The 13,532-nt window shown below is 39.3% G+C and overlaps 1 protein-coding gene across 1 annotated transcript in view; it reads right to left on the bottom strand.

The window, feature by feature from the left end:
* Positions 1 to 13,532, bottom strand: part of LOC115050871 (ubiquitin-conjugating enzyme E2 E2-like) — a 68,406-nt gene that overhangs the window by 9,793 nt on the left and 45,081 nt on the right. The window contains exon 4 of the mRNA XM_029513991.1: positions 3,243 to 3,375. Within this exon, the coding sequence (XP_029369851.1) occupies positions 3,243 to 3,375 (133 nt within the window). The remainder of the gene's footprint in view (positions 1 to 3,242; positions 3,376 to 13,532) is intronic.

Below are 13,532 nucleotides of genomic sequence, written 5' to 3'. Positions count from 1 at the left end.
TCATTAAATCTCAATTTTTCAGTGTTTGTTATGCAAAACATTTTGTCAACAGGTACCATTGTAATAGATTAAGAAAGTGCTTTTTGTAGATGTTCATGGAGGTAAAACTAAATCTGCTCGATCTACAAAAATCCACTTTTCCATCTAAAACAAAGAAACCTTTTTAACCTTGAGAAAAATACTTTAAATTAAATTACAACTGAATTAAAATTGAAGCAAAATTCCAGTTAGTCCCATATTACGCATTATATTATGCATTATCAACAAGGTCACTGAATTGTAACATTGCTCTACAATACAAATAGATGTTGAGGCTATCTCAAGATAACTGGTACACATATTTTTCAACTCTTATCTCACAGATTATCTTGTCACATCAGGTGAGCTGAGTAAACGACTTCCAGCGACTAATATAAAGCATGCTCTTCTATTATTACCTGTTCGTAGCATATGTCCACATGTATTAGTCAGTTTATGCAAAAGAAATGAGAAGCTATTCAACTGATTCATAGTTTCAAGGCAGGGTGTCATCATGGCAACATTTAAATGAGACAGAATGGAAAGGTTTAATGGAGAGAATGTGTTGCATAGCTGAATGTAAGTCTAAGCCTGACTTTATGACTCTTTGTGGCACGTTAAACAGCCTATTTCACAAGGGTGAAAACGAGAATGATATCATGCAGAGGGAGATAAAGTGTGGAGCAGAATTTAGTTCAAAGCCTTGTGGAAATAAAGGGAGATCCAGCAGGATAAAGGTAGTTAGTGTCTAATCTCTCAGCCTGTCACTGGATAGCTCTGCTGAATGGGTCCTGGAACAGGGCAGATTTTGGACAGAAAATACAAATACCGATAAAAAGTCCTTGCTCTGTTCAACCTCTATCTGTGCGAATCAGTGTTTGCCTTACTGGGCTTTATCATCCTAACATTAGTGAGTGAACCAGTGTAGCAAGCAGCTGCAGTTCTCAGATTGGTGGCTGTGAGCTGGCGAGCAGCTGGATGGCACAGCTCATAGCCAGACTGGAAAAACAAGGCAGCAGGAGGCCAGGAGTTTAGATGAGCTCTGTTTCCCCCTAAGCGTAGACTGTCAGGAAGTAGGCAGTTTCTGCGGGCCAAGAGGGAATGAGTAGATGATTGTTTCTCTTTGGGAGTCATGTTTCACACCAGATTGCAGATCAAAAACCCAATGCTGTAACAAAACTCTCGATAAATTCAACTTGTTGTAAAAAATGTTCATTGTTTTTCCAGCATAATGTGGTCAAATCTATATTAAAGAATCCAATCCAAGGTAAGAAATTACGCCTAATTTGTACAATTTTAGTTCTCATTTTCAGACCCCACTTTGGTATTTGAAAATGTTGAAAATTATGTGACAAAGTAAACCCAACTTCACTCAGTGTGTGAGTGTTGTCAGAAACACAAGTGTCACAAGTGAATGTGTGAGAAGCTGAGAGAGCGATCACTGACATCAATCAAAAGAGTAATTGGCTACACAAGCAGACCACATTGCACACTAACCACTTCATGAGAAAGCATGCAAAATATATACAGCCTGATATGTTCTTAAACTGTATCCTTCTACCAGCCAGTCAAGTTTTAGGAAATATGGTTACAACCTTTTTTTTCCTGTATTATAGCTTTGAAGAATGAATCAGAAGTGTTTTTTGAATGATTGATTGATCTAATTATTATTTCACAGTGACCTGAAGCCAAAGTTGGCTTCTGATTCAGGTCACTGTGGTAAAGACTAAACCGGACTAGTATGAGTGCTATCAGGTGCACCACCAATCGGTCTAGTTTTTCATTTTGTACATTGTAGATTTGTTGGTCCCCAAAACGGCAATGGTAGACCCATCCCTACTGAGAAACATATACAAATGCAACACTTATTACAGTATGAGGTCCTTAAATTTTGGTTTACAACTGTTCCCTTTGTTCCCTTTGTTTCTGTCACTTTGTTGTATTTCCAGCACAAGTTTCTCTTTCTTGCCATTTTAAATCACTAACCCTGAACCAGAAAAATGCTGAAAATTTCACTGGAAAATAACTTGCACTCAACTGCCAAAGAGGTAAAAGTCCTCCGCTCCAAAGTCACATCCAAATATCCCCTTGATAAAACGATCTTAAAAATTGATGGCTGGATTTCTGTTAAATGATTGTGAATGTTCCTGCCTCAGCCCCACAACCCCCAGACTTGAAATTCTGAGATTTCTGGTGATTATCTCACAGTGTCACCCTCAGGATAAGCTCTGCATACGAAGTATCGCAGGCAAATTCTGCACTGTTGTTGCTGTCTACTCAGTGATTCTCTTTCACTTCTCCACCGTGACCCAAAACCAGCCTCCCAGGTTCCTCCCAGGACACATGTGGCAGACACCCGAAAATATCACCATCTTCACTTTTTTCTTTCTTGTTTTACTTTCACAACATCCATCTCTAAATAGCTGAGGTTAGCTGGTGAGAATTTCTACACTTAAAACCAAAACCCAGGCAAAATTAGAACAGCTCAAACTGAATGAGGTGGTAACCACTGTCAGTCTTTATACTGTGTAAATTCTGACACACACTTGCATCAGCAGGACACACACACACCCACAAACCCACAACCTCACTGGAGGGAAGCCAAATGCTAAAGCATGCGAGCAACATGAATATTAGAAAGGAACACAATAACAAGAATGAGATAAAGCACAAAGCTTTATGACTCCCAAATTTCTGTTCACATTTATTTCTCAGCTCTGTCCATCGGTCATATTCTGGGGCTCTAGCTGGAACTTATGGTGGTCTGAATAAGGAAAATCAATGCAGGCTAACAATAATGCATCCTACTTAAAAGTATGTGTACATATTTAATTTTTATCCACACAATAAAGATGAATTGCTGTCACACAAAATAGAACAAAGTGGATGCTTAAAGCACAGCCATCTGTCTTAGAAAATTACTATAGCTTTTTTAATCAAAGTATTCAAATTTGTGTGGTGGGAAAGAGGTTAGGGCTTGCACCATTTGGGCAGTGAGCCCTGGGAAGAAGCTCCCAGGGTCAACTGTTAATTCTTTTAGCTTCAGACGTTTATTATTTTGTTCTAGGTTTGCATTCATCAGGTGAACTGTTTCTATAGAAACCAATGGACTTTGGTCTGAATGTCACAGAAGAAACACTTGGTTTTGGTCTCTCTGTGGCATTTATTGACATTAACACAAATGTAACAGAATCTTAGCCGCATAGCTGCAATGCTGAACTCACCTTGGGTGGTTTGAAGGGATAGTCTGGTGTGAAGGCAATGTCCAGGAAAAATACTCCTCCCTCATACACAGAGCCTGGGGGGCCCAGGATGGTCGACCTCCACTCATAGATGTTGTCTCCTTTAGGACCAGCACTGCAGGAAAGACAGTGAGAAACTGAATTTACCAGGAAGGCATTTAAACTTCTAGCATTCAGACTACGAAACACATGCCAAGCGATGATTACGCACACACACAAATACTTTCTACTGGAATTAGGCTAGATGCCCCTGTCGGTTTCTTGTATTACTTTTATACTCATCATTTATACACAGACACAAAAAGCCAGGAATACAGTGAGAGAGAGAGCAGGAGAGTAAGTAAATGAAAGCATGTGCCAGGCACATAAATGCAAGATGAGAGTGTGAGTTGAGTTGTTCATGTGAAACAGCAGCGTGTTGTTAAGCACTGGGGCACTGCAGACCTATTTCTTGTCAGCGTGTGTTTGGACACAGAGAGGAATTATGGGAGTGAGCTGGGGGAAAGGATGCCAACATGTTCTCCTGGATGGATAAAAATAGCCTAGAGAGTGATAGTGTGCTGTGGCTGACAGGGGACAACAGAGCCAATAAATCCCTCTGCTTGGTGTGACTCAGTTGAAAAATCTATGTTTCTATGTCAAACTGCTTTTCAACACCAGTAGCTGTAGAGCAGCTCTGTCTGATTTGGTTAAACCACACTACAATGTAATTATGGGTCTTTTAATATCATTGCCCATCAGCACTGCCCCCAAATACTTCAACAGAACTGACAGAAACCAGAACTTGACCTACAGCTTTACATCAGTTATAGTAATTCATAAACAGACGATGGCTGAAAATATGTAATCTGGCATCTTCCATCATCACAGTACTGGGACTAAATAACAAATTTGATTCAGTGATGCAGCAGGTCAGTGAATAGTTTGCTTTTAAGTGAAAATTTGTGTTCCAGAGGGTCGCATTCTTGCTCTCGAAATCAAGTTACTTTCGATATAAGGAGTCAGGAAAACATGTTCCTCTGTTTTATTTTAGAGTTGCATTTTCTTAGTGGAATGCTTTCACGCAAATTGATGGTCAATCGTCAAACTGGGGGTGGATGAGACTGATCGCAAGGCTCAAAGTTGTATTTCAGTTTAATACGTCAAAGATCGCAGTAAGTGTGAGTTAGGGCTGTTAGTATGTTAGAAGGTTGATTTTTTTTAACGATAAACACTCCTGCTCTAGTTTAATGTTGATTAAATTGAAATATTAATTATTGCTTCTGATACCTAAAATTTTGAAGACTAATAAGGGTTAAAGGGGTGTTTCACAGCCCATCCAATTTCTAGCCACAGCCAGAACTCAGAATTATGCGACCTGATTTCTTAGTAAATGGCTACTCTCACTCCTCATATTGAAGCAATACTGGGTCACAGCTTCCTTTCAACAAAGTTATGGACTACATTTCATAATACCTTAGTAAACTTCTTGATGTTTAGAATAATCGATGCTTTCTGTCATTCAAAGTCAAGTCCAACTAAGTTTTGGTACACCTTTTTATTAGTTCTATCATAACTTTTAAAGGTGTTCCACAGACTTTCCTACATATATATATATATATATATTTTTTAAATTTCCTTTATTCTGCTTAATATGACCTATGTGAACAACCTCACATGTCAATTGTGTTACATGAACCCAGTTAATTTTAATGAACATGAGCAATACAGCGCAACCCTTGGTAGATGAGAGCCAGTATTTGCGAGGATCAGCTTTGAGAAACCCATTATTAGTCAGAACCTATTGGAGGGGAGATGCTTCAAATCATCCTCTGAGCCTCTCAAGGTTGGCCAACAGCTGATTTTCCTGTCGGCTGAGTTCCCACAGTTAACTCTGCAGCATCTGGAAATGTTCAGGGCTCTGCCAGTACCCCCTCCTTTTCCTTTCCTGTAGCCTGTTATAACCTTCTCTATCAGCAGGCGGAGACGGCTCAATATTTTTACCACCTGCTTTGTCCTGTCAGAATGATGAAGGACGCAGACCTTCAAGATTCACCTCGGGGTATGCTCTCTAATTTATCCAAGGTAAGCTAGTTGTCTTTATTTACAGTTGCTGGGAGTTGTATTTTAGAATCTGGGATGTGTGCTTTAAAGCACTGAAATTCATACAGGTGAAAAAGTGTCTAATAATGAAGGCTCAATGATAATGATCAACTTTGGCTATTTCCCTTGATTTCAATTGCTACACAGTAAGCCATTATGGATCATGGAACTCTAATGAATCATATTGAATAAAAAAAAAAAATCTGTCAAATTAATCAATCTAAATGTAATGTAACTGACTGGCTTCATTGAACAAATCTCAAAGTTCATATATGAACTTGATTTGAGCAAATTTGAACCAGGGATCACCTGTAAGCCATTTTCAGTCCAAAGCAGAGCACATTAAGATGGGCTGTTAGCTGTGTTGTCCCAACTCTACATACTGCTTCACACAAGAAGCAATGGTTTTGCTATTTCGTGAATCAGATAACTGGGAATCAAATGGGCTAGTTAGCTTGAGGAGCCCTGAGTTCACCTTCATAATTTGGAAAGTATTCACAAGTAAAAATGTGTAGCATCATCTTAGAGATTTGATTAAATTAAGAAATTCATCCAAGCTGCAGAGAACTGAATTCTTCTTAAGTAAAAACATTCTTTAAATATGCACATAAATACATACAGGCCCTTAACAATAAAATTATGTGCAACTAAAAAAGTGATAGCTCATCATAGCTGAAATTTTGACAGGCTGAGCTCATTTAATTAGGGGATTAAAATGTACCTCTTCCTCATCTAATATAAATTAAGTTTTACTCAAGCTTTGCTATGCATTTTGGCCTTTCATCCAGAAGCAAACTGCAGGATATAGGAAAGTGAAAATAGATATTTAGGAGCACTTCCTACATTAAGATATTAAAGTGACATATTGTGTTGGTGTGGTATGTTATTGACCGCATGTTATTGCATTTTCTTATGGACAGAAAATGTTTAAGAAGAAAACCTTTAAGGACAGCATGTTGTTCTCTAGCAATGGAATCCTTAAAATTCAACTTCTGAACTACTGTGCATTGTTTAAATTAACAATAAAAGTCAGGACTGGATGGGGACTCATCACACAGACAATCACATCAGATTTTGCTTCAAATTTAAAAGCCTTAGTTAAAAGAAAGAAATAACCACAAGGCACACCAGGAGTTGGATGGACTACACAATTCATATTCAGACTGCAGAAATATTACAGCCTTTTAAGAGAATTTGTATGATATTATACTTAGAGGAATCCATATATTAACTGCTTATGGATGCATATTTTTATTTGAACGCTCTTCCAGGAACCTTTAGAAATATTATTCCACTTATGAAATTTAATATGATATTATTGTACCTCACGATTGACTGCTGTGCCATCCAACAACTTTAAAATGCTTAGATGAACTAAGCCTACCTTCTTTCTACTCATTTGCAGAAATATTTTTGCAAGACTGTTAGGCCAGCCCTAGAAACCTGAATGTTCAAGACTGATTGATGGATGATTTTACCCCACTGGATGACCACTGTTGGCATTTCAAAATGGTAAAACTCCAGCTAAAATTGCTGCATGGCTTTTCTACAGGAAGCTAGAGTTATGCACAAAACATTACTGTCTTGGAGTTCTTCCTATGGTCACTACTTTTTCAAGTTGAAATGGAGCAATCTGTTTCTATTATGTCATCATGTAGGAATTTGCAGGCAGTGTTGCCAACTTTTTGCCTTTGGGTTAGGATGCACTAATGCTTTCAGATGCTTTTAGTAACCAGATCTAGTGATCTTCTGCACAAATCTTAATTACATCCTTAATGGGTTTAGTTTTAATTTCTTCCATTGACTGACAGCAGAAACTGAACAACCTGTCAAACGAATCAGTTTTATTAGGATTTTGTCTGTATTAAAATGCTGGACACATGAGCACAGAGAGTAGAAGAGAAGATAGCACACAAAGAAATGCAACTGGCCAATACAAGGTGGAAATATAAGGCAATGGCACATGAATACACTAATTAATGTTAATTCTTTGCCTTTTTGCAGGCTTAATATTATTTCCATTAAAAGCCTTTGTGCACAGTGGTTCCCACATCTTCTGTTTTGCACAATAAGCAGACACACTGTAGATGCAGACTAGGTTTTGACCTAGTCAAGGAACTTTCAGTGGTGGACACTGAGGTTTGAAACTGCTGTGTCATCCAGGGCCACAGGGAAGAGTACAGCTAACAAAGACACTCAGTGTAGCTCTGCAGTCTTGCTTCAGTACGGAAATGCTGAATGTGACTAATGTTTGAGCTGAGTGGGCGTTTGTCAGTTGTGGCTGAGATAGTAGCCATAATCTCCCGTGACAGCTTGTTAGAAAATCTTACTGAAACAGCAGAAGTCACCTGGGGCCGTGAATATGTCAGATTACCTCTTGAAGCCTTAATTTAGAAAGGAAACTGTAGTTAGCTCTTTGCTCTTTTCCATTGCCCTGCTGCACGTTCAGTCACACAGAGACACATTCACTCAAATAGCCATGCAATACAACCACAGCCTTGTACTGCTGCAGCAGCAGCAGCTGGGGGCTTAATGTCCCACTCAAGGGCACCTAGATAGCAGTTGTCTGGGGTGCAGAGAGTGGACCTCCTTCATTTTTATTTGCAGCCACTTTTCCAGCCTTTTCAGTAATTTGACAAAATGATTGTAAGTTCAAAAGGCTGGCTTTCCATGGTTTATGATCATACCAAATTCCAGCAATATGTAGTAGCACTGACTACTTTCAAACTTGTGAAAATCATTGCACTGTTTTGGGATATTTGACAAAATGTGCAGGTAGACCTTGACTACCTGCTGATTCTATGCATACGAGGGAAAAGGTGTACTTAGAAATTTTATTCTTCAGGCGAGAAATGTGAGAAATGTGCTGTATTCTGTAACATACCTTAAAACCAGCTGTCAGGACTTTGTCATGTCACAGCAAAGCACTCACCACCTTCAGTAACTTTGCTCACTCAGGAAACAATCAGCCAGCCAATCAATCATCTGATTTGACCTGTTGTTACTAGATCTCCAGAGACAAGCTTGACAGTGGAGATGCAAAACAATGAGTTAAGTATTTTGGATGGCTATCAACACTTTGGATAAAATACTAGAAAATGGCCTAATACAGGACCTAAACGAACAAATGGTTTAACATAACTACAATTTTCATGTATTTATAAATACAACAGGGAAAACCTTAGATACTAAGATAGAAAGTGCTTTCTAACAAGGTCTAGGTCTAAATTCTGTTGGATAGAGATCTGGGTGCAAATGTTTAAAAATCTGTGTATATTTTGGTGTAGAAATCTGACAACCAGAAAACATCCGTGTGCAGTCTTTTCGTCGGACTTATAAAACCCCATGCACTTCTTTTCCCTCTTGTTTTTCCCCCCATTCATCTGAATCACCCTCACATGCACAAGCCTTCAGACCAAGCCCGCAATCTAGTGTAAATGGCTTCCATTATATATGGCAATTTAGTTTTGAGGAGCAATGGCAGAATCGTTTGAGAAGCAACTGAAAACAAATGAGCCCAATTTTTCCGACTATAAGCAAGAAACAATGGTTGATTGATTTGAGATAAGTAAAAGGCACGTTATATGGAAGCCTGAGCTCTGGGATCTCATTAGCCAGTTATCATCATAGGCCAAAAAAAAAAATAAAAATCAGTTCGGTTTCTGAAAAGCCATTCTCATCCACATTGTGCAATGTCTTCCTGCAAAGCCAAAGCATCTATTGTATAATTTGGCACACCCATTACATACTGCATCGTTAATATAGTGGCATTTTAACAAGATGTTAGTCGGTCATAATTCTTTGCTAAGCACATCGAATAATAATCTTTGTTTATGACAATAATGTATGTATTGATATATTTATGTAAAACTCATGATTATATTATTTTTCATTGTGAAAAACATTTAGTGAAAATTGAATGAAATTCATTCCAACCAAAAAAAAGCTTATCCAGTCATGCATCCCTATGTAATAAGTTTCTTTGAACCAGTGCTTCTAAATTATTTTCTGTTACGTCCCCCCTAGGAAGAAGAAATTATCCACTGTCTGTGGATTTATACGCATACAGAACCACATCGAAGGTGACATATATCCTCTTTTTGTATGCATCGTTTATACCTTTGGTCCCTGGTGACAGCCACGGCTCATGGTAGCATATGATTGGCATCGTTTAAACACTCATCAGACCATCAGTGATCTCTCACACCCTGTGGATACCTAGAACATTGTCACCCTGGAGGAGAGCTCTCCCATCTAGACAGTTATGTGTCATTATAGAATAAATGTGACCATGCAGACCAAATTTCTATTGATTTACGGCGACCCTGGTGTGATGTAGCCAGCACTGTTTCAGCATTGCTGAACAGTCCACCTGCACTCATTAAAAGATTGGGATTTGAGCTGAAGTGGAAGCTGTTTCAGTGGAAAATTACATTTAATTTCAAGTCATTTCAATGGCTGATTTTGATACCAAAGACTACACCTCAAATAAAAGACATATCTACCATGATTGCTGGATCCTAATCCAAACCTTTCCGGGGTTGCTCTGGTAGCTGATCAGTTAGAGCACATATGAGCATGTAGAGGCCTGAGCAGGAGGCTGTACCTATCAATAAAGGCATACAATAGATCATAAAAAAAAATATTTTCTGTGTGTAGGTTTCCTGTAGTAAAGAAGTGTGAGTAAAGAGAAAGCAAGTGAGACAAGAAGGGAATAGAAACCAAAAAGCAAGGCTTACACCCATAGCCTATATCCATAGAGTGAGACTAACTGGACCCAAACCATACCAGCAAAGTATCCCTTCCATATGATAAAGACACCAGATCCATCCCACTGCAGGGTTCAAGAATTCAGGCCTGTTGCCTACATGGTGAACAATGACTGATGAATTTGTATTGCTTAATGCAGTCCACCTTTTAAGAGCAGCTGAAGTTCCTGATTAATCCAATAAGTGCTATTGCGTAATAGCAAAATATATGGTACAGGCCAAATGTTTGGACACACTTTTGTGTTCATTTGAATGAGAAAGTGTGTCCAAACTTTTGGCCTGTCCTGTACCTTCTGCAGCATATTAAGTGAAATTAATTCAGTTAAAATATTGCTGAGTGTATTTTTCTTTTTGGTTTCTCCAAGCTCCTCAAGGGAATATGAGGCTCTTTACCTGCTAAGTGCTCCCCATTGTTAACCAGCGAGCCTTCAGTTTGGAGAGGTCAGGTTCTCCAAACTTGTGGCAAACTATGACAAGTTTTAATCCAAAGCTATTGCAACACAAGCAGCAGATGCCAACTCAACTGCTCTCAGGCAACCACCAAATGCAGTACCCCACTACCCCGCCAAAATGCCACAGCAAATCTGCCTAATAGTTCTGGGGCCTTTACTCAAATTGGTAAAGCTCTGTTTTATGCTGTGAACAAATCTGAATGATTTATGTGTTTTTTTTCTTTCCTTTTTAAACACATATCAAAACCAAAATGATAAAAAAAAAAAGGAAAAAAAAAAAAGAATCATTGGAATGTGTGAAAACTGACTCTTTCTACAGTTGTTGTGAAAACAAAACTCCAGTTACCATCTACATTTGGGATTATGCTTTTTTGGAAGTGGGGAAATAAAAGAATTTTTTAGCGCTTTAGAAATATGCTAATGCAGAAACTTAGCACTAGCTATTAGCCTTGCTCCTCCTTTAAAACCTCTTACAATGGAGCTCCAATATACGTATGTACAAGGTCCATATCCTTTCCCCATATGCACAAAACCTAAAATTAATCACTAATTGTGATCCACACACACAGACACACACAACAGCTGTTCGCATGCTGTATTTCCATAAAGGCCTACATCTCATCATCCAAAGCTGTGAAAATAGCTAGTGTCGAATTTTAACTCAAGGCAGCAGTCTCCTCAGTACATACGCTGACTTCTGCGTTCAGAGTGACGACATTTATCACTTTGCCCTGTGGATATATCAATAACTGTGTTGACTAATCAATTCAGCAAATGAGGCTAAATGACAGACAGGAATCCTGACTGCCCATCTTACAAGTAACACATATTAACAATTTAAACCTGAAGGGGTGGGGGGTCTGTAGATGCAAACGGCAAATGAAATCGCTCCCTTAATTATGTTGGCATTTTTTTAATGTTGTAGTTAGTGATAAGATAATTATCTGCTCAAGATAAAGTGCAGGTCTGTTTGTGGCACGTTAACATGCCCAAACCTTTCCATCGAGAGCTACATCCTCTCAAGTCCGGCCTTAGCAACACTGTCGTTGTCCTCTTTTCCAGTGCTGAAGGATGGTATTGATGAAGATGGTCTTGACTGTCCACAAAGTGCCAGGCTACAAAACTCAGAGGTACTGTTCAACCTGTCCAAATTTCTTTCTCACCTGTTGGAAGAACAGAAAGCAGACATCGAGGCACTAATCCAGGCTCATCCAGTCCTCTTTGGTGATGTTCCTACCTGCACCGCCGTGTTGGAGCATGACATTGTTGGAAATGCATTGCATATCAAACAACATGCCTATCGTGTCCATATCAAAAAAGAAAGTTGATGAGGAAGGAGGTAACATATCCCCCTGATAATGGTCTAGCCAAACCAAGCTGTAGTCCCTGGCCCTCGGTTTATTTATATTTGTCCCGTGAGATCATCCCAAATATGTATTAGAGCTGGCCTGCCAGGATATAGCGCATACACTGCTTATACAACAAATCCCAGACTGCTAAGCGCCGCCTCCTTTTCTGTTGACGATTGTCAGCATCCATTCTACCAGGCACCTCGGACAAACTTATCTCACCCGCCATGTTCCCGCACCAGAGTCTGTGGGTGCTGCACAGTTTCCATCTTTCCTCCCCGACACACTGCCCCAACTGCGTGCCCAAGTTGCTCAAATGCTCTCTATGTACGGCAGCACATGTCTATGTGAACAACTGTTCTCTTTGATGAAGATGAAAGAGTCATCTCACTGGATGTACATCTTCAGCTCAGAGCCTAACCCTAGACATTGATGCATTTGCATTTAAGAGATGTCAGGTATCTGGCTCGAACCAATGTGTATCAGAGTAAATCAGAGCAAACTGAGCTTGAATGAATGTCGTCTTGATGCACTTTTTCTACTCCAAGGCACGGACTGTTCATAGTTGAAAGATTGCATTTTCATTGAAGGGAATTATTATTTTTGGCTGTTTTGTTGTTGGCCTGTTAAAGATTTACATTAAATGGGAACTTGAAAGGCTACAGATGGAGAGAGACATACGAAACGAATATGACTGATATGTGTTTTATTTCAAATTTAATTTCTTATGTGTTAGTAATAAGCTTTGGTTGTTCCAGATTCAATGTTTACGCGAAAATAAAGTTGTTTCCATATGAAAAGGTTCAACGTTACATATCTGTAGAAAAGGGAAGAGATGCACAATTGCAGTCCACTTTGTCCCAGTTTTTAATTTTGGCCCATTGTGAATTTGAGTTTGACACCCCTGATCTAAAGCAAAGCCAATGCAGTCACAGCATCTGATTCTTTCTCACTGCCCCTTATTGAAGACTGCCAACTTGACCTCCTTAAAGTTCCCCCTCACAGAGAGAGCCTTGGAAATCTCAACATTTGTTATGCCTAAAAATGGGTGTGTATATATATGTGTGTGTAAAAAAAATTTTTGTTTTTTTTGAAGTGGTTCACAATATTCAAGAATGGCATTTGGCAAGGAAAACGCTCCTGCCAGTTTCCAGTGACTCATGTGCACTGTGCTGCAAGATGTGCAAAAGTGCAACGCATATCTCAATGATCTTGTTAACTTTCCCTCCATTTGGTTTGAGCCAGTTGCTGCAGACCGTTTTCCACCGAGTTGAGGCAGTTATGTTGACCCTCAACATAGCAAAATGTGAATTCCATAAGGCTGTAGTCACTTACCTTGGTAAGGAGGTGAAATGAGGATGTGCGCCCCATGGATGCCAAGGTAACTGCCCTTATTGAGTTTCCTGTCCCTGCTACCAGGCGTGAGTTGCATTGATTCCTTGCCAAGGACAGGATACTACAGATGCATCTGCCAAAACTTTTCACAACTTGTGGCTCCCCTAACCGGTTTGTTAGGCCAGTTCTTCTGTGTTTGCAGCTCAAGATTCTCCAGATTCAACTTTTCAAGGTAAAGGTGGATGGCAATGTCACTGGAGTCAAAAATGCCCTCCTTCAGGATGA

The sequence above is a fragment of the Echeneis naucrates genome, chromosome 11 (genome assembly GCF_900963305.1).
Source record: "Echeneis naucrates chromosome 11, fEcheNa1.1, whole genome shotgun sequence".
NCBI lineage: Eukaryota > Metazoa > Chordata > Actinopteri > Carangiformes > Echeneidae > Echeneis > Echeneis naucrates.
This window is presented reverse-complemented; position numbering and strand designations above follow the sequence as displayed.